Source organism: Rhamphochromis sp. 'chilingali' (assembly GCF_963969265.1).
Source record: "Rhamphochromis sp. 'chilingali' genome assembly, chromosome: 15".
In the NCBI taxonomy this organism is placed as follows: domain Eukaryota; kingdom Metazoa; phylum Chordata; class Actinopteri; order Cichliformes; family Cichlidae; genus Rhamphochromis; species Rhamphochromis sp. 'chilingali'.
The window spans coordinates 12,083,925-12,105,143 of NC_137942.1; the positions used below are offsets into that span (position 1 = coordinate 12,083,925).

General features: G+C 38.4%; 3 protein-coding genes across 3 annotated transcripts in view; 1 reads left to right on the plus strand and 2 right to left on the minus strand.

Annotated features, from left to right (window-relative positions):
- LOC308411130 (uncharacterized protein) overlaps positions 1-21,219 on the minus strand; it is a 123,732-nt gene that overhangs the window by 32,075 nt on the left and 70,438 nt on the right. The window lies entirely within an intron of this gene.
- Positions 2,791-9,921, plus strand: LOC308411139 (uncharacterized protein). Its single transcript, XM_080904909.1, has 4 exons — positions 2,791-5,514; positions 6,763-6,813; positions 7,291-7,357; positions 7,616-9,921. The coding sequence occupies exons 1-4, from the start codon at positions 5,398-5,400 to the stop codon at positions 7,975-7,977; spliced, it is 597 nt and encodes a 198-aa protein (XP_080761035.1). The 5' UTR covers positions 2,791-5,397; the 3' UTR covers positions 7,978-9,921.
- On the minus strand, positions 13,876-16,489 carry tnfsf14 (TNF superfamily member 14). Its single transcript, XM_080904908.1, has 5 exons — positions 16,426-16,489; positions 16,056-16,266; positions 14,921-14,954; positions 14,768-14,833; positions 13,876-14,623 (listed from the first exon to the last, which is right to left on the minus strand). The coding sequence occupies exons 2-5, from the start codon at positions 16,248-16,250 to the stop codon at positions 14,232-14,234; spliced, it is 687 nt and encodes a 228-aa protein (XP_080761034.1). The 5' UTR covers positions 16,251-16,266; positions 16,426-16,489; the 3' UTR covers positions 13,876-14,231.

The window sequence follows — 21,219 nt, forward strand, 5'->3', positions numbered from 1 at the left end:
GTAGACGTTAAAGCCTACCGTGAGACAAAACCTTGAAATCATTGATGTTCAGATGGTGCATTAGTGCATTCATAGGGTTACAGGTAAACAAATATATGTCACCCTTGTTTTTTCTGACTCAGTTCTTTTATTTCATAACCTTTGATGCATCTGCTGTGCAAGTAAACGGCACAAAAAGTTCACAATATGGATCTAAACTGACTTTTGGATTAGCAGGTTAACCCTTATTGTCTAGGTAAAAGCTTTGCACATTTGCAATGAGCACCAAAAGCTAGATTATAACTGCATCACATATCACTCATTGCTTCATTTCAAAAGCCTTCCAGTAGTGGTCATTTTTATGGATGTTTTCAGAGCTCTTTCATTTTTACTGTTTTTTTTATTTTTGTTAAAAAAAGAGAGAAAATGTGTGTTCATATTTGGATAAACTTTTTAAGAAAAGGAAAAATGTCAATATAGGAGTGTGGTCCCAAATAATAATGGATTATCTTGTATTTTCCATAATTTTTTTTAAAAATCTGCTAAATCTCTGTAAACTAAAAATGTGTATCAGTCCATCGATGCATTTTCTTAGCTGCTTATCCATTTTACAGCTGCAACTTATCCAAGTTGTAATTAGTCCATGCTCACATTCACACCTACAGTACTTCATCACCTTCTTGAGTCACCACTAATTTCTTTATTTAGTGACTTACTGAAATATGAAAACATCCAAGGAAATACAATATATTAGGCAAAAACAGAGTTTGTACAATTCTAATGAACTTGAAAATCAACATTATGTATGTCCTGAACTCTCTTTCTTGTAATTTCTTCCATTTTAAGTGGAAATGAAAAAACATCCCAGGCTACACGAAGGACATTCAAAGCTCTTTTTTTGGCGCTGGCTGCCTTTTAATCCATTTTCTGTCATCGTGATCCCATGATGCTTCAATAATGTTGAGGTCTGGGCTCTGGGGAGGCCAACCTGTGACTTATAGTGTTTAATTGTGTAGTTTTCTATCCATGAGTGCCTTTACTGCACTGACAGTGTGTTTGCAATCATGCTAAAAAAATGAAGTGGTTGCTAATCTGAGACTTTCCAGATAGTTTTTTATCTGCTGGATTAAAACTCTGATGGCACTTTTCTGTAATTCCATCAGTTTTGAGAAGATCCCTGACAGCACCAGTGTTGGGAAAGTTACTTTGAAAAAGTAATTAATTATAGTTACTAGTTACTTCTTCAAAAAAGTAACTGAGTTAGTAACTGAGTTACAAGATTCTAAAGTAATTAATTATTTGAAAAGTAACTATTGCATTACTTTAAAAAAAATGTTTAACCCTCTGGGGTCCAGGGTATAATTGGCTATTTTTAACTACTTTTGATGTTTCCTCTACATTTCACCTTTAAAAACTATTTACTTTGCCTTGTTTGGTATCATCAGCACAACCTCCCATGTCTGAATTTACAGTTATGTTTTCATTTTGACATACTGTATTAACACAATTGATCTAAAATCAGACAAAAAACATAACATTTGAGTAGAAAAAAGTTATATTTTTTACTGTAACAACCACAAACATGTTTAATGAATCATATTTCATAACTTTAAATACAAATATAAATTGTTCAAGTTTTACAAACAACAAAGTTATTTGCAGCCATTTACCTTTTACCATTTTTTATAACCATTTCAAACTGCATTCAATAAGATGCCTCACAAATTATTTGTGCCACTCCAGCAGGAGTGTCTGACAGCAGGTGTATCACTCCTGTTTTCTACCTGGAGACAGCAGTCGCCTCATTGTTCTGACACACAACACAAAACTATCCACAACACTACACACTAACTACACAAGACAACACATTAACTACACGCTCCAAACACGCTAAACGTCACACATCTCTCACATCTCAAAACTCAGTCTCTTTCTTTTTCTGCTCTGTATTTCTCGCCATCACTCCTAAACCTTCCCCCTCTTCCTAAACAACTAAATGTCATGTTGTCATATCATTTTTGATTGGTCGACATGGTGCATTTTTCCACCAACACGAAAGGGCTGTTTTTTGTTTTGGTTTTTGGGGGTTTTTTTGGTCATAAGCAGAGAGTGCTTGCTTGCGCTTTTCCTTAGACAGTAAACGTGATGAAACTATTCAGGAAAAAACACGCGTATGTATTGTTTATCATGACTCTGGTTTTACGTGGCCTATCAACACAATTTATAAACTGGTATCTATCACCTTGTTGCTTTGTCTTTAAGTGGTCATGTGATTGCCAGTCCATTTACCATTTACTGCACACCATGGCAAAATATTCCATGTTTTTGCACAATAGCTGTTTGTTAGTGTAAAAACACATTTTATGCCTATCAAACTGTGTTATCAATTGTCTGTGTCAGAGATTCAATTAAAGAAAAAATGGGGGAGAAAGTAAAAGAAAGATTTAATTTAAGATCCTGTCATATAGAAGGACTGGGCTGAAAATAAATGAAATGAACCCTAAAAGCCTGAAGAAATATTTCCCATGACTAACCTTCTACAAATTAGAAGTAAATCTGGATCCTTGGAAGTAAAATACAAAGAATTCAATACAATACTGCACAGCCAATCTTTCAACCACAACAACAATCTTTCAACCACAACCATATTTTTGAACTCGGAAGAAATGGAGTATTCAGAGAGAAATGAAAGAAAGCAAAAGGAAACTGTTTCTCTATGTTGAATTGTGTATTTTCTGTGGGAAATTCTACAGTGATGCAGTAAAAGTAGTAAAACCCCATCTTCAGTTGTCTGGAACACAGTATCACAGCTTTGCATTTACTGTAGGGCAATAATCATAACTACTAATGAAACTAAGTACGAGCTTTTGTTGGTCGTTGAACTTTTTCTTTCCTTTTTGCTGATGGTCTCAGTTTTGTGCATTTTTGATTTATGGCCACTAGATGGCTGTAAGTCATCATAAATCCTCCTGAGACCCAGAATAAAATTTTGTGATATTTAGATTTGACAGTCACATGCTACAGCAAATGTTGGAACTGGAAGGAGAGTCTTACTTAGTCAGTTTCATACTTAGTGCTGTCAGGAGATGCAGGTGGAGTGGGGTCTGATCTTACAGCAAGAAGGTGAAAGTTCAGAGAAGGATATGTAAACAGTGGACGGCAAAATAATGACACAAAGTCTATTACTTGTAAGCTAGGGCTATGAAGTTGTGGGCTCAGCAGATTTAAGCTGTCTTGCTGTATTCAGTTAAGAGAGCTCTTCAAGATGTCTCTTATCATTAACACCAAGAACATTTGTTGTTTTGATGGACTGCCTAATCTTAAAGAATCTGTCTTATTAGTTTCTATTAGCTGAAAACAGGAAACAGTAAATTCAAATCCTGTGTTATCTGAGTCATGCCGTGAACACAGATATGCTGAAGAATGTTTTTGCCTTTCATGTATTGTTTAAGCTGAATTCAACTGATAAAGACAAGACACATAGACTTTAATGCTTTTTTCCTCATAAATGTAATTCATTACAGAAGTGAAACTTTAAGTGTGTGTGTGTTTTCTAGAAATCAGAATGCCTAAAGATTTCAAATCCAATGTGGCAGTTGAGAAACCACACCAGACAACTTCAAAGCCCTCGCACAATATTTCTGGAGTGCCATTATTTTGCCCTGACTCAGACTCCTCAAAGGCTGGTATGTCTTCCTCTGAGCTTTCACCTTCCTGCTCTAATGGCTGGCCTTGCTCCACCTCATCTCCTGACAGCTGTAAGTCTGACTCTCCTTTCACAGTTCTGAGTAAATGTCCTTTTCTCCTCGTCCTGCCCTTTGCTTCCTGAAATATTAAAATAAATTCAGGATGTGAGGCAGTAAGACCTGCTGTCCACTACAAAGGGCACTGGATAACACTTTTGTTCCAGAAGGGTTAAAATTGCTATACAATTCTAAAATCACACTAAATCAAAGACACTCAAATAGAAGAAACAAACAAAAAAAATCACTTTGTCTCCTTTGTGGCTATAAAATGTGGAAGCTGCAATTCTTGTACAAGAAAATCCATGTGCTCTGTTAGCCCAGCTCTCACAAACATAGCATTGATAAGATCAGAATGTGATATAGATTGTATGTGCCTCAGAAGTTGTACTGTGATTTATCATGAGTTGTGCACTTTGTTTTGGCTTATGTTTTGGAAAATAGTGAATCATCAACAATGCAGAAGTAAGCTAGTTGCATTGCAGAAAGAATCATTGCTTTCATGTCATCGTATTCATCACACAATGAGAGACAGCAGGGGTTTCTCACTGTCCTTTAAACATGCACATGACTCGATACTGCTGACTCCTAAAAAAAAAAACAATTGCTCATCGGCTTTCCCCATCTTATCAAAAGAAAAAAAACATAACAATCTCTTGTTCCTTTTTTGCTTCTCATAATTTCATTTAACTAAAATGTATCCATGTAACAAGTCTGGGCATGTTGTTTACAGCTCTGTTACTTGACCATTCCCAGTCATAAACACCGCATGCATCATTTTTTCTGAGTGATTGAGTTTGATGACGCATACCTGAACCAAAGCCCATCCTGTTTTTGCTGCCATGAAACTTTCCCCTGTCAAAGTACAAACAGAGAAAGTGAAACCACATTTACTGACCACAAGCAGAATTTAGTTGCAGGTGGGAATTTTTAAAAAGCGCAAATAGTAAACAGCTCATCACAACATTTTTAGAGTTCCACTGCTAAATTTTGCAGTGACATTCTGTTATAAGATCAGACTTAAGATAAGTTGTTGATAAGTCAACAATATGTGGTTGAATTATGTTGCGACAGTTCTTTCTTTTATATTCAGTTTACTATTTTTATCTCTGGTTATGATGCTTGCGTCAGTTCCAAACAAATATTTTTAAGGATAAACTGTAACAGAGGCATATTGTCATGTTGGTACACATCTTTACCCTTCCATTTTAATATTAGTGGAGAAATACACATAGAAAAAAATCAGCAAAGTAATGATTTTCAGTGTTGTAATAACCACGAAAATATCCTAAAATTTTCACTTTAACAGTCTCTTCATAAATAAGGAAGTTAAGAACACATTTCAACATATATTTATGTCAAAGTTTCACTCCTTCCTTTTCTCCCAGCTGTCAGTATTGTTCCTGTCTGTGTGACTTGTGGTGAGTAGGAGAAAAGGGCCAGTCCCTTTAGAGATATAGATATAATCTGGCTGTGTCTCCCTTCAGTAGCATACAGGGGAAAGTACCATTTGGATACTTCAGATACTTAGGGCACACAGTGAGCTCAGGAAGCGAAGTAACACATCAGTGCACAGCAGAGGAAACTCAGGACTTGTACAGTCGTCGTTTCTTAACATCTATCTTCCTGCGTTCCCCGGGCTAAGAGCGCTCCGAACCCTGCTGTTTGACTGACGATGCCGGAGCCTACCCAGAATTTACTGATCCGTATCCTCGTGTTGTGGAACACCGTAATCACCATATTCCTAATTGTGTTCTTCGTTCTATACTTCACAGCAGGACATAAAGGCTTGGTGAGAACTCTTTGAATAATACTTTAACTATGGTGATTAGCGATTAGACAAAAAAAGGTAACTTCTTTTTAAAACCGTTAGTGTAGCATGAACATTTTTTTGAATAATAACATGAACTTCAGAAAAAGTCAACATCTGTGCCGTACATCTGCTCTTATTTGTGGTTTTGGTAGTAGCTGGTAACTGGTGAGAAAGACACCTATGCCTGTGGTCTACATTTGGTTACAGACCCCCGTCATAACACCCAGTCACAGCTTTCTCATAATGTTCAGTGTTTTTGAGTTAAGTTGGTTTCCCACAGAATAAAATAAGATACAGTAATACAGCACCAGGGATGCCTTACTTCATTCAAAACACAAGTTTATTACTTGGAGAAAATATAAGTCATTTGAAGTTTTATAGAAAATAAACATATTTAAATGTTTAAACAGTGAAGAAGGCATCTTATTGACAAATGATTGCCTAAAAGAAATTGGATGACATCTGGTGCTTTTGTAGAACTATGTTAACCCTCCTGTTATGTTGGTTTCCAGGAACACCAATTATGCTCCTGGGTTCATTTGGGCAAATTTACTCATCCAAAAGTGTCAGAAACACTGGCATTGATTATTTTACAATTTTCTTTTATAATTGTGATTTTTTTCGTTTTCTGTAGTGATGCAGATGACATGTGACATCTCTTCTGTTCTGGGTCAATCTGACCTGCAACATAACAGGAGGGTTAAAACATTACAATAGTATGATCATTTTTTGAATAAATTACACGAAGGGCAGAAAAAAAATCAACATCTGTGCCATATAGCTGTTCTTTTTTGTGGTTTTTGTAGCATAGCTGGTGAGAAAGACACCTATGCCTGTGGTCTACATTTGGTTACAGACCCCCGTCATAACACCCAGTGACAGCTTTCTCATAATGTTCAGGTTCAGGTTTAGTTGGTTTCCCATAGAATAAAATAAGATACAGTAATACAGCACCAGGGATGCCTTACTTCATTCAAACGCAAGTTTATTACTGGGAGAAAATATAAGTCATCTGTAGTTTTATAGAAAAGAAACATATTTAAATGTTTAAACAGTGGAAAAAGGCATCATGATTGCCTAAAAGAAATTGGATGACAGCTAGTTCTTTTGTAGAACTATGTTAAAACTCACAATTGCACCTAAATTTCAGAGTTTCAGTCAGTTTCCACCCCGAAATCCTCTTACAGTATTTAGTATAAGCACTTTTGTTTCCTTTTCCAATCTTAGGAAAATAGTGCTGTAGAATCATCCAAAATTTCCTCCACGGAAAAGAGATGGGTAAGCTATCCATCATTTCTAAGATTTATTCAGAGTTTGTGTTTCTCTCCTGACTTTTGTGTTAAACATTCACCCTCTGTCCATTTTCCTTTATTTCATGCCACAAAGACGTCCTGCTGATGTTACATGTATTTACTATTCGTACACATGTGTAGTAAGCGAGATAGATGCTGCACTATGTATGTCAGATTAATTCCATTTCTTATGAGTTACGTATGTCTAACCACTCTCCTCCCCTCTTGGAGGAAGCTCAGTGACGTCATTGCCACATTCGGGGAAATGCCACTAAACTCAACTGTTGTCTCTTCATTTTCCTTCTGAAGTTAGTACACAGTCTATGCTGTAAGCTGCTGTTGTCTCACGTTGAATAAACTGCAGCCTCTCTGGGCCTGAGTGTGTGTCCCTGGAAGTCATGTTTGCACCACATTTACTGTTACTATTTTGAGAGTGATAAATCCCTTCTTCTTCTTTCAACAGACAACCACCGCCCCCTCTAGCCTCTCCTCAATTACAGGAAAAATGCTCAACTTTAATTTTATGAAAGGTAATGTTTTTCTTATTTCAATTTATTATCTGCACTTAAAATGTATCATATCCCCATTCAAATATTGCTGTGTTTATACTTTCTTTGTCAGAAGAAACATGTAATCCCATGAAATACATACAGTCAGTAAATAAATGAATACAGTCAAATGTACTTTACTTCAGAAAAATTTTTTGATTTAAAAACTGAATATAGAGAATAAATTTCTAGAAAAAACAAATTTAGCATCTATAGCAGTCTATTTTATGTCCCCCACAGATGGAAATGATATAACATGGGAGCAAATTCAAAAAGATAAAAGCCTGCTTTCAAAAGTCAAGAATGGCCTGAGCCCGAACGTGGATGGATACTATTTCCTAAATCTTCAGGTTGCAGTGGGTCCAGACTGTTCCATAACAGATCAATCCAGTGTGAGCCTGGTGCACATACCGGAGGACAATAAACCCCAAACTCCCCTACAGGGCTCAATTAACAAAGAAACAAACACCACAGGTATTCTCAGCAAGGTAGTGGAGTGCGGTGCTGGAGAGAGGCTGATATTCAACATAAGTAAGCCAATATTTGATTGTGTTGTTAATGATAAAACTTACCTGGATATCATCTTCATGCCACGGCTTTAGGTGTAAGTTCATTATTCTAAATCCTCGGCATAGTGCACGACACCTTTCCAGCTTTGGAAGCCACACTGAAGCAAACCTAGTTTGAATCTTGTCGGGTGTACTTGTTCACTTTGGATGGATGGTCTGTTGATCTCCAGATCAGCGATTTACCTAACAATTTTTGTAAAAAAAGGGGAATTCAATAAGAGGTTGGATGAAAACCTTGTCTCTTTTTACATTCCAGTCTGCAAAAAAAGAAAGAGCTCGCCTTAAACAGGGTTTATAATGATCCAATGATGTTCAGTTTTGTAAAGTAGATATAGCAGACCGGGTATTGGTCTCAGGTTGTATCATCACTACAAAATCACACTTGAAAACAGCGCAATGTATGTAATGTATTGTGTATTTAATGGATTAGAACCAAAGCTGGATTGTTTTCATTGTTCTCAAATAGCTGTTTTAAACAGAAACTTTGAAGCGTTGTTCAGAATTGACAGATCTCACTTGTTGAAACGATATTTCTTTGTTAGAGCTTTGCATGTTTAAAATATCTAGTAGTTGATTTCAAGAATTTATTGTGCTGAAGTGTCACATTTTTCAGCAGGAGATTGCTTTTGATGTTTGCACAGATTATACTTTCTAATTTCTGATTCATTTCTTGTTTTGTTAACATTGTATGAATTCTGTATTTAAGTTTATTTATTTATTTCTCGCAACAAAAACCATGTGCAGCATATGATTTAGACACATAATGGATGTAACAAAAAACCCCATGGCAGGTCAGCTAATAATCTATGAATGTTTATTTTCTCAGTGATAATGTTCCACAGGGTGTACCAGTCACAAACTGGTAGTGAGTCACTGGAATCTATGAAGAGAATTGACTTTGTTTGTTAAAAGAATGTAATTCATATTTGGAAAGAACAAAGGTGTAGTTTTGATTTACTTGACCAATAACATACTTGAGTATTTCATCTCTTTAGTCTAAAGATAAGTGTGAAATGACTTGATAAGCTCCAGACATCCTTGACTACATGTACTATACATTGTGACACGTGAAAACACAAGTCGCAGTGGTTGTTGCGGTAAGTTTCATGTGTTTGAGATTTGAAAGAAATACTGGGTTTTTTCACTTTTTGTAATTTTTTTGATGTTTTAGTGGAAGAGGAAGCTGCTTATGCATTTGAAAAGATTTCTGTGAGACCTGCTAAATGTGTGTGTTTAAATTTGACTTTAACCATTGTTATGAAAAAAAATAAGAGTACGTCTTAGTTAAAAATGTTCACTGTCTTTATTGTATTTGATGTGACTGTAAAACAAAAACAAACTCAATATGAATCAAAGGACACGATAACAGTGATTAAGGGCTTTTGGGTTTGAGTCATTTATGAGACCCTACATATGAAAGTGAGAGGTCATGAGTTAACATTGGATTACCACATAATCACTAATAGAAAGATACAGCGGGACCCTCCCTGTCTATATGCTGTCAAAGAATATGTCCTCTTGACTCTTGACAAAGCAAACAGAAGAAATGCTTCTCATACAAAGCATTCAAAGTCACATCCAGTGACCTAAATTGCAGTGACAGAGATACAGTAAAGCAGCAAAAAAGGTCACTGGAACATTAGTCATCACAGTCAAGAGGCACATTTTCCAGCTTTCATTTGAAAACTTTTGTTTTCCAAACCTCAGCCACAAACGAGTCCCATATCTCTCAGTGCTCTGTCAATTAGTTGTTGCTACCACAGCTTTCGATTGCAGCGAAGAGGTCCAGGATGTAAAAATTGATAGCAGACATAGCAAACTACCACCCACTCTGTCTCTTTTATTAGAGGCCTTAGATGCATTTGCATGGGTTGATTTTGGGTGCTCCTTTCCTACTGCTTTCCACTGCCCAATGTCAAGATAATAAATGGTGTATTCACACAGAGAAAGTGTATAACCTCTACACATCATTTTTGCCCAGACATCATGGAGAGAACGTCGACATTATAAACATGTTTACAGCATGCACTTTTTGAATAACAATCTTCCAGTTTCTTCTTGTAACCCTTATCAATATGCCACCTCTTACAATAAAAGATTTGTCAGACTAGAAAATGTCTGAAATGAGTAAGCTTCTAAATCCAGTCACAGCGGGTTTTTTTAATCTTGAATCAAAATGATAGTGATGTCAAATCTTTAAAAGTTCAAATATTTCTCACTCACATATTTTTCCTCCAGCCTGTAGTGTTAAATAGCCATGTAGAGTATTGTGTGTGGGTTACCCAGTTTTGGATATATACACTACTGTGCTACAAGAGTGCTATGCGCAGACACAAATTTCTGATATTTAGCAAAAGACTAAAACAATAGAAGAATTTTTCTTGTTAAAATTCAAGTACAGATCTCTTGGATGGTTACCGCCGCACAACAGGCATCATTATTTAACAGCTAATCCAATTAAAATTCTACTAAAGACAACAATAGCACAAACACAGTGGAAAGGTCACGTTTAATAGCAGAGGTGAAGCCTAACCCACACACACAGGTCAGTTACAGCAGCTCCTGTATCGACCATAAAGCTGTTATTAATTAACACTATCCACACAGTTCTAGACCATTTTTGAATCAAGCTGTAAATATGGTGTTTTAAAGCTGCAAAGTTGGGTATTTTTGATCTGATCAACTGCAGATTTTTGATCTGATCATCTGCAGAGGAATGGTTTATTTAAAGAGTTTCGTGAGGTTTCAGAACTCATCATTGTACAGAAACAGCATAATTGAAGGTTATGAATGAATCATATCTATCTGATGGATTCCAATTGGAAAGAACATATGATTTGTTTGCATAAAGGGACAGTCCTCTTCACACACACTTCATACACTAAGGTTAATTATGGAGTTCCGCAGGGTTCCGTGCTAGGATCAGTTCTGTTGACTTTATACAGCCACTATCATTAAAAAGCAAAGGGTACATTTTCACTGCTATCCAGATGACACCCAACTTTATCTGCCCGTGAAGCCAGATAACACTCACCAATTAGTTAATTGCAAGAACAACTTAAAGACAAAAAGACCTGGATGATCTCTTATTTTCTGCTTCTAAATTACGGCAACTGGTGTCTAACTGGATACTTAGAATGGCATTACCTTGGCCTCCAGTAAAACTGGGAGAAATTTTAGAGTCGTTTTACATCCTTCAGTGTGTATATTGAGCTAATATGTAGGATTGTTTTCTTGCATTTGTGCAATATCTTTACAATTAGAAACATCTAATTTTAGAGTGATGTTAAAAAACTAGTTCATGCATTTATTACTTCTTGGCTGAACTACTGTAATTCGTTAGGACGGGGCTCTCCTAAAATCTCCCTGAAAAGCCTTCAGTTGATCCAAAATGCTGCAGTAAAAGTACTGACAGGGACTACAAAGAGAGAGCATGTTTCTCCATTATTGGCTTTTCTTCATTCATTCTCCTCATATACCAGTTCTAGAATAATCAGGCCCTGTCTTACCTTAAAGACCTCATAGTACCATATCACCCCAATTGAGCACTTCAGTCTCAGACTGTTGGCTGACTTGTGGTTGCTAGGATATTTAAAAGAAGAATGGGAGGAAGAGCTTACAACTTTCAGGCCTGTCTTCTGTGAAACCAGCTCCCACATTGAATTTTAGCAACATTTTAAGACTATTTTCAAGACTGAGGTTAAAACTTTCCTTTTTGATAAAACCTATAGTTAGGGCTGGATCAGGTGATCCTGGGTTCGTCCTCAATTATGTTGCAATAGGCCTAGGTTCCTGGGTCATTCTCATGATGCAGTGTTACTTCAGCTCTTTTGTCCTGTCTTCCTGCCCCAACCTCCAGTCCCTGACCCTCCATGAGCCTGGTTCTGCCAGAGGTTTCTTCCTGTTAAAAGGGAGTTTGTCATTCTCACTGTTGCCAGGTGCTCATAGCTGGTCCTTTGATTGTTGGTTTATTTGAAGAGTTTTAGTCAGGCTTCAGAACTCTGTACAGACACAGCATTAGTGAAGGCTTGGTGTTTTCTGTGTTTTTGCAGGGTCTTTACCTCGTGATATAAAGCAAACCAAAGTGATTATTGTTATGATTTGATACTAAATAACAAAAATATAATTGTTTTGCTCACCTCTTTTTGAAGCCAGAAGGCACCTGATATAGATGAAGTACTAATTCTTCAGCTAACTAGCGTTTATATTGGTTAATTAGTATTGCACTAATAAAATGCTAGACTTTAACTCAAGTGTAGACTTGTGGGGTGGCCTGTATCTCACAGACAGCCACAATATTAATCAGATAATAGATTAAAAAAGCACCAAGGGCACAAAAACTGATCCCTAACTCCAGTGGATGAGTTACAGTTCACCCCACTCAAAGTTTTAGAGTTGTTCTGAAGAGGGGGGAAAGCCCCCACAGAAGCCCAAACTGTTATTTGTACCAACACAAGGGGACAGCATTTAGCTGCGGACTGTTTGCTGTGCTCCTCTTTCAGTTTTGCTTTGCATAAAAAAATATATTCTCCATAAACTATGTTGTGTGATTTTAGCCAAAAAAAAGGTTCAATTTAAGAGGCCATTTTTGCCTTATTTCAAAAGTTGATTGTAAAAATCAGCAGTGCTCAAGAGATCAATATCTCACACAGACCTGCTTTATAAATGGAAAATGTTGATTTCATATACGGAAGTGTAAAGATTTTGGTTCATGTCATAACCGGTGATAGAGTACTCTCAGCCCACACAAATTCTCTATACAAGTCATGCTTGGCCTCGAAACTACACAGCTGATACAGCTCGCGCTGCTGCGCTACCGTCGTCTCTCACACTTCACAGGTCAGCCAGCGCTGGAAGATCATGACTCACACATGTGTTATTAAAAGACCAGAAGACTTGAGAAAACATCATTCAGCTCATGGATAACTAAACTCTGGACTGGAGTTACACTTTCAGCTCTCAAGTGTGTTTTCCCAATTTGAGTAATCCATACTTGGCTGAGGGAAAATTAATTAGAGAAATCACTCAGCCTACACACCCACCCATAGAAACACATACATGCACATACACATATTCATTCACATACACTCACACACACACATGTTGCTTCATTTTCACCAGCCATTTCTCTCTGGGTCTGGGGTTGGAAAGTGAGTCAGCCAAGCAATCTGCTGCTATCACCCCCCTCCCCCCGGCAGCCCCCACTACCACTTCCTTTTCAGTTTACAAATATACAACTCTGTGGGTGTCTTCTTCGAACACACATAGATGAAGGGAAAGTATAACAGTGACTGCATGGGACATACAAAAAAGGGGAAAAAGAAAAAAGCTTCAAAGAGCTTCTCGTTCGCACAGACCTTGTCATGGTTGCACGTTGTGCCGAGATGTGACTTGAAAAGAAACTATGTAATCTACTGAAAAAAGTAGTAAATAGAAAAGTAAACCAACAATGAAGACGTTGACATTTTTCACATCCACTTTAAACCTTTAAACCTTAAATAATGTTGCTGCCAGTATACATTCAGGTGAGAAGCAGCTGACATGATGACACTTTACTTTTTGGGCCATTGTGGTATTTAAAAAAAAAAGTTCCTCCAGTAACTGCTGTGTGGTTGGACTGAGTGGGCGACAACATTTTTAATACAGAGACCACTGAGCCTGTATCACGGTCTCACCTTTCACGGCAGGAAGTGAATACACTTCCCTTACTGTGCATGGCTAACAAAAAAGACCAAACCAAACAGGTCTTTTAAATTATTATGTGTTTATTTCATTGCACTGTATGACTTAATGTATATAAATACAGAAAAATGAGCTTTTTTCTTTAATAATAAAAAACAAATTCATAAATAGTGTGCTGTACGTGTTACAGCAAGTAGGAAAAAGAAAGGTTACAGTCTTATTTTTGATATTAGTATGAACACTCAGCAACAATCTGAAGTTCAATCTGTGAAATATGTATATATATATTAGAAATGAACTGTTAGAAATCATATTTTAACAATCAAAGTTTTGTTTTAAAGCAAATACACAAGCATATAAGCATATCAAATTTCCCTGTTGTCCGACTGTTCGTTACACTTATAAAACAAAATTGAGAGTTACATCTGCAGAAACAAAGCTGGCAGCACAGCCCTGCACTTTGCAACGTGCAAAGGCACAAAGAGGATTTGACACTTGCCTTCCTTGCGGTTACGGACCTGCTTTTTCATGTCAAAGAGAATCACAAACCCCTGAGAGGACTTATAGGTTTTAATTTACTCTCATTTAGAGCCTTTATGTGGCATCTATATCATATAGGCACCAAAGACATTCTCAGAGGGTTTGTGGCGTACAATTTTTGCAGTGTCACTCACGTCCACAAAAATACCATCATCCTTATAAAGGTGAAACACTCCACCCAGGTAACTGTTGGATTGTGTTTTTTGACTGACTTTTGAATGTGAAGGATATTTCCTGGACTGCAGGAGGGTGATATTCCCTGAATACCTGTCAGTATGCATGCTAATACGATGCTGAAATCCGTTGCTGTCTGAGAAGAAAACCTTGGAATAGACATAGTAATAACCCTCTTTCTCAATTTTAAGCTCTCTGTCTTTGTAGGTCATTTCATAGAGGAGAGGGTCTGCATTCATGCTCCATGCCATTTTGTTTTTTGCATGAGCTACATCTTGTCCATCTGAAAAATATAAGAACAAATGTAATCATTCTAATAAAATAAAGTGCAAACATCACACTGTGAAGAGCAATATGTACTTAATTATGCATCTTGGTAATAACTGAAACATTATGTTTCTGGCAGTTAGGGAAATGCTGTTTTTACCTGTCAGATGTGCAACCGGTTTGGAGGGAGGAATACCATAACTGGGTTGTTTAGTGGCAGTTGTAACTGTGAGAGGACGAAACATTATTTATGTAGTGTGGAATAAGTAAACGGAAGATGCTCGTCATCTGTGTATAAAGTGCTGAGACTCACCTCCGATGAGCTTAGAGATCGATTCTGAGTCGGTCTGCAACGAAAACGAAAGAGGGTTAATGTATTTTTAATGTGCATTTGCATTTTTGAGCATGCACATGTAGATGCGTAGATGCAATCGGCTCTTGTGGATAACAAAGTTGTGAAAATAGAAGTTTAACAATATTAAAATGTAATTGTAACAGGCATTGTTTTTCTGCAGAGCATGGTAGGACAGAAGAAGGTAGATTGCTATCATGATACCAGAAGTAGACCACTTCCTTTTTGCCATCATCCCTTGTTTGTACACTGTGCACACACTCAAAAACGCCACTGCTGTTATTCTGTTCTATAATACGTGACAGCTACCCTAACACAGTGCATCAGTGCTGTACAGGAAACTGACTCTGTACGTCCACCGCCTCAGAAAGTATGTCTCCCCCCTCCCCACATGCACGTCATTAAAGTTGTCCGTAAATGAGCTGGACTTTAGAGTACTTCTCCATGTGTGCTTGGCCCTCTTCCCCATAATAGTGAAATAAATTCATGATCAGCAGTTTTTACTGAAAATAAATTCATCTCAGCAGAATTTCTATCACAAGAGCCCCTGTGTTTGCGTCACAAACCCTTCCAGATACCCAGACATACATATTGCATAAAGAATCTCTGCAATAGGATCTTCTCTAAGTCAAACTGTTATTCTATTCTATTCTGTTGTGGAAATTTACATTTTTAATAACTTTCTCACATACAGCTCAAAGTAATCTACATTTTTATGCCTATTTATGCATCTACATGTTTAATTATGACAATATCAATGATATAAAACAAAAACTCAGGTTTAAAGAAAATCAAGACCTGTAGCAATCTGCTGTGACCTTTAACCAAACGCATTTCTGATTACAAATACTTCTGATTGAGTGAAAGTGTTATTAAAATGACTGACAGAAAATATGTAGGAGAATACTGTGAAAAAGTACGAAAAGAAAACTGGAAGTGAGAACACTGTGGTAAACAATGAATAAACTCTTACAATGAAAGCGAGATTCAGAGGCGTTGAAACAGATATTTAATGGAAAAAAGATCTACCGAGACAATGAGCTAATAATAAATCATAGAATGAAATTGCAAAAGGTACAGAAATGGTGATACTTACATGTTCGGCCTGGTAGAGTCCATAGATGAAGCATGCTTCTATGACCATGCCGCACAGCGCCACGCTCACCAGCATGAAGAGCAGGATCTGAGCCACCCCGGTCTTTTTTCGCATCTGGATCAGCCTGGGGGGCACTGGAGGCCTTGTGGCATGGGTGTCCACCACACACACAGAGGGATATTTAATCTTCTCCATACTTTCTGGGTTTTTTCTGTAAATGGAAAAGAATTCAGTGAGGCGCTCTCACTGAAGTAGCTGCTGCTACTTCAAAAAGACAGTAAAGACAGAGAGACCTGAGAGACAGGCAAGTGTGAAGAAGTTTCAGAATGGGTGGGCTTACTTCTGGTTGGTTCAAGTGGAGCAAACTTACCAGCAATCAGAGACAGAAGTCTTGAGATGTATCACCAAAGCACCTTTGAGAGCTTCCAACGTGCACTTGAACTGCACGCACCCAAAGGATACTCCGAGGTTATGTCACTCTTTCCAGTGTAGTCAATAAATCGTTTTTGAAGTGTCACGGTTGAAGGCGACATTCAGTGAGTGGAAGACCCAGAGCAATGCATTCTGACCTCCCCATTTACACCCTCCCACTTCAGTGCAGCAGCAGTGCAGAATGTCTCCAGTCCCACTTCCTCCCTCGTTAACACTCTCTTTGGTCTGACAGTTACAGTAACAGACCAAAGTTGTACACACATGTCCTTTGTCACTTTAAGCACATTTGTGAAAGACCCTAAAAGGTCACAAGCCACCTTAAGTAATGGGTTTAAAATGTATATATTTTCTCCCAAGGCTTGGTTATTTTACGAGAAAGTATTTTGAGGTTTAAACAGTATGCATATTCCATCCAGTCAGTGCTGGTAATACGTAGCACTGGTTAATATAATTTTTCATTATCTTCACTAGCATCTAATTAGTAAACAGTTAGCATCCCATTGGTTAGCAGGAAAAAGTCGTTTAGCTTCTACATGAGGGTGATAACAGTCATGGGGAAAAAAATATGCACACCCAATGCAATTTGTTGGACGCTTTCCCTACAGATAAACATTTTATGCTTGGACACAGGGGAAATTAGTTAATTTAAAAAATGTATAGGTGTAATTTTCCACCAATCTGTGACATAGTCTTAGCGTAAAATGCAAGAACATGTCATTTCAATCTTGCCTTTGACTTAACTTTCCACTTCACTTCTTCTTTTTGAGTGATTCCTTCTTAAGTCGTTCCTTGGTGTAAAGGGCCATCGCTGTCTTAAAAGTCCACTCAGCTTTGGCACAGATGGCCTCATGTTAAGCAGAATGCAGAATGAATTCAAAGCTGAATGGCAATGGCAGAGAGCCGTTTATCCCCCAGGAAACAAACAACCACAACACAATAAAGTTTCCATCAGTATGTGGCAAAGCTGTCCTTGGTTGGTCTGCTGTTAGTGCTGCTGAACAACTCTAACTTTGATTTGTGTCTCCAGAGCACAATATTGCAAACGACCTGTAAGGTCATTGCAAACTGCTGTTTTGCTCTAAACAGCTGCAACGGTTTTGCAATGTAGGTCAAATGTGCAATCTCTGGTTGATTCGAGATGCATGCACTCTAACCCTCATACCTGACCTACAGTTCCTGTAATGGCACTTTATAAAGTGCCAGCAAGAAGAACCCTATAGGGTTCTTGCATCAAACAGTTTGTTCTTGGGATGATGTGGTGGACTAGTTTTTGAAAAATCGACATCGCTTTTTTAAGACTATACTTATTTTACCTAAAATAATTTAGGGATTTGTTTAAATTCTTGCCAGTCTCATAGGTAAAAAAAATATTTTTTCTGAAGGCCACACAAAGCTTCTTTTTTTTTTTTTAAGATATGGATTTAATAGTGGAATTTCTTTCAGTTATTTACCTACTTCAATTTTTGTTAAATGTCATTAGAAGCACCACCTTCCCACTCCACCACCCACCCTTAGGGGGTGGAGTGGGTGTAGATGAGTGTCAGGGATGATTCTTGACAGAAGGATAGCGGCAACAATGGAAGGGCCATCCGACTGCGGTCTGGGGCCTCCCTGCTGCTGCGGAGTCGGGGCGGTCTGCCTCTCCCCACCGCAGGGAAAAGGGTAACACCACCTGGGTCTGGGTGCAGTTCCCCCCTCCAGGGGCAAGGGTACCTAGACCCGGTTAGTAGAGTACGCTTGGGGAGTGTGATCGTGTATACAGCGTCCCTTTATGTCTGTCTCCACGTCGGTTGAGTGTGAAGTACATATGAGAGCATGAGGGTGGGAATGGATGTTTGTGTCTGTGTGTGCCTGTATGTCTGTGTCTATATGTCAGGTTGGGTATCAGACGCCACCTCTCTGGGGACATCTCGGGCCCTCCAAGGTTTGGAGGCCTATCTCCACCCACCACCACTTCCCCTGCCGGTGGCGGACTCCCTCAGGTATCGGTGCGTTGGTGGTTCTTTGTATCTGGGGGTGGGTGTCCGGGTACACACCGGCTCACTCCTTGGCGGCCGCTTATTGGGGCTCGCTCGGGCCACTTTGGAGGTGGGGTGCCCCCGGCCTCTCGGCCTGGGGCTCGGTCACTCAGGCACAGCTGGCTGCCGGCAGAGCTCACGGGCGCGTCACTGCAACTCCCCCTGGCTTCTGCTCCGCGGCTGCTGAATGAGCTCTCATCTGGGACTCTCCTTAGCTCTTACTGGGACAGTGGCGCGGCTGCCCCTCTGTGGGTCTTCCTTGGTCTCTTGTGTTCTGGGTGCCTCTGGATGTCTGGAGTTTTGATCTCCTCCATACCTGCTTGATACCATAGAGGACAGGGCTGTGGCTCCCCACACTCTCTAGCAGATCGTTACATGGAGAAACCTTTGGAATGCAAGCATGCTGATCCACACAGGTATGCACACAGGTGTACACATGGGTATTCACAGATGCGGACTACAGCTTTCTTGGCTGCTGCCTCAAAGCACACTGTGCGCTGTCTATCTTGCGTGCTGCACAATATCGTTTATTATTTAGTAACTATTGATATCTATGACTAGCTAGTTTATTGTGATGGTGCTTTTTTTTTTTTTTTTATTATGTTGCTCTTTGTTGTTTGCTGTCTCCCCTGTTTTTTTTGTTTTTCTTTCTCTCCATACAGGTGACCCAGGAGTTTTTTTTTTTGTTTTTTGTTTTTTTGTTTTTTTGTTTTTTCTCTCTTCCCCCCCTTCTCACCGTCTCTTCTCCCCTTTGGTTTTCTTTCTTCCTCTCCCCCTCTTTCTTTCATTCTTTCCCCCTGTCCTATTAAAAAAAAAAAAAAAAAAAAGGATGACAAAGGATGAACTGAAGCTCCGCCATCACGTGATGTCACATGCTGCTGTTTCTGATGTCACTTCCAAGAAAAAAAAACAAAAAAAAAAAACAAAAAAAAAAAACAATGGAAGGGAAGGTTTACAAGATGACAGTGAGACCTGCTATGACAGAGTTAGAGAGGCAGGGCTGAGATGGTTTGGACATGTCCAGAGAGAAGCTTAATGGATGGAATGAACGGAGTACATTAAATGTATCAATATTCACCATTTAGAAGATCCAAGAAGGTTAAAACTCAGTTTTAGTGAGATGTACTTTGTCACTGAGGCTTCAGTAGGTGAGGGGCTGGACAATTTCACATTCTGATGAGAAAAGATGTGATGGACATACGGGGAAAGACATTTTACCAGCTTAGTGCTGAAAAGGATTCCCGACCTTTGACCTTGTAGTGGACTATACACGTAAATATAACAAAGTACAAGATTACTGTTAAATACTGTCACTAATACAGTTCCAGCATGTCCTACAACCCAACAAATACCATCATCATCATCAAATACATCCTCAATTAGATTAGACAACATTTCTTGTAAGAAAATGGCAGATGGAATAAGCACAGAGCCGAGGCTACTGTTTGGAGAAGCCCTCAGAGAGGACTGATGGAGGCTCCCTGACGAGGCAGATCCCCGTAAACTAATGAGAAGCCTGAGAAATGAGAAATGAGAAAGGGGAAGGAAGCGTGGGGGTACATCCTTTCAATAAAACTTCTGTTTAAGCATGTTCCAGTGATCTACCAGCTGCTTGGATTGTATTAGCATATTAGTGTATGAGCTTACCATACCATCCTTTTAAAGTAATGTATGTGAAGTGGTTCTGAAATATGCTAGTAATGGACAATATGATGAAGTGGTTTCCATTTGATCATTCTAAACACCTGCTTAGGAATACATGATTAATGATGATTTAATGTGTACATGATGCAATGAAAGTGAGAGAGCAACGATGCAAGGTGAATCATAGGATGAAAATATATATATGATGACAAAAGTATGACAAACAGAAACAAAATATGACACAGAGCACTATAGAGGAAGTGAACATTAATTTGAACTTCCTTTAATGCTGTTTGTCTGCTGACCCAAGTGGACCTAAGACAGTTTAATTAATTCCTAATAGCAGTGGTAAATGTCTTTTATTTGTCCTATCATTTTCACATCTTCACTTTGAGTGTTTCTTGGGAGAGACTGGCGGGGGGAACAAGCACAGATCTAGGCCTGAGACTGTGGTTTGGGGAAGGCCTCGGTGAGGACTGGTGGCAGATCTCCATCTACCAATGAGAGGTGTGAGAACTGGGAAAGGAGAGGGAAGGTTGGGCAAGAAAAGTCAGAAAATAATGAGCTTTTCATACTAAGATTTTATTACTCACTCTGAAAAGAGAGAAGTCACATTTAGTCACATTCAGTACAGTATTACATAATTTTCCTTTCTTTATCTCTTTATTAAATTAAGATAAGTGTTTGTTCAGTCTGTCGCCCTCCAGTGATTTGTAAATTGGCACTTGCTCTGTGGTTTTGGGTTTCGTTGATTTGTTTTGGGGGTTTTCTTCTTCTATATATCAAGAATAAAATAATAAAGTGACAGAGAAATAACATCACATAGTCTCTAGGCTGTAAATAAATGATCTTCCATTGAAAGACCGTTCAATGGAAATCACTCAGCAACATTTTCTGTGAACACTAAGCTCAGCAATCATGGACCCAGTCTCCACAAACTCAAAACTTTATGATACAACGTATATTTATTTATTCATGAAGTCATCATAAATCATGTTTGTGCCTCTTTTTTTTTAATATCAAGCCTGCTTTCTATTCTTTTTTTTTTTTTTATCTCATCAACAGCTCCA

Coding starts and splice junctions, on each gene's coding strand:
- LOC308411139 (XM_080904909.1), top strand. CDS start 5,398: ATGCCGGAGCCTACCCAGAATTTACTGATCCGTATCCTCGTGTTGTGG. Junction 5,515..6,762: donor CAGCAGGACATAAAGGCTTG/GTGAGAACTCTT, acceptor TTCCAATCTTAG/GAAAATAGTGCTGTAGAATC. Junction 7,358..7,615: donor CAACTTTAATTTTATGAAAG/GTAATGTTTTTC, acceptor TGTCCCCCACAG/ATGGAAATGATATAACATGG.
- tnfsf14 (XM_080904908.1), bottom strand. CDS start 16,250: ATGGAGAAGATTAAATATCCCTCTGTGTGTGTGGTGGACACCCATGCC. Junction 14,955..16,055: donor GACTCTACCAGGCCGAACAT/GTAAGTATCACC, acceptor TTTTCGTTGCAG/ACCGACTCAGAATCGATCTC. Junction 14,624..14,767: donor ACCGGTTGCACATCTGACAG/GTAAAAACAGCA, acceptor TATATTTTTCAG/ATGGACAAGATGTAGCTCAT.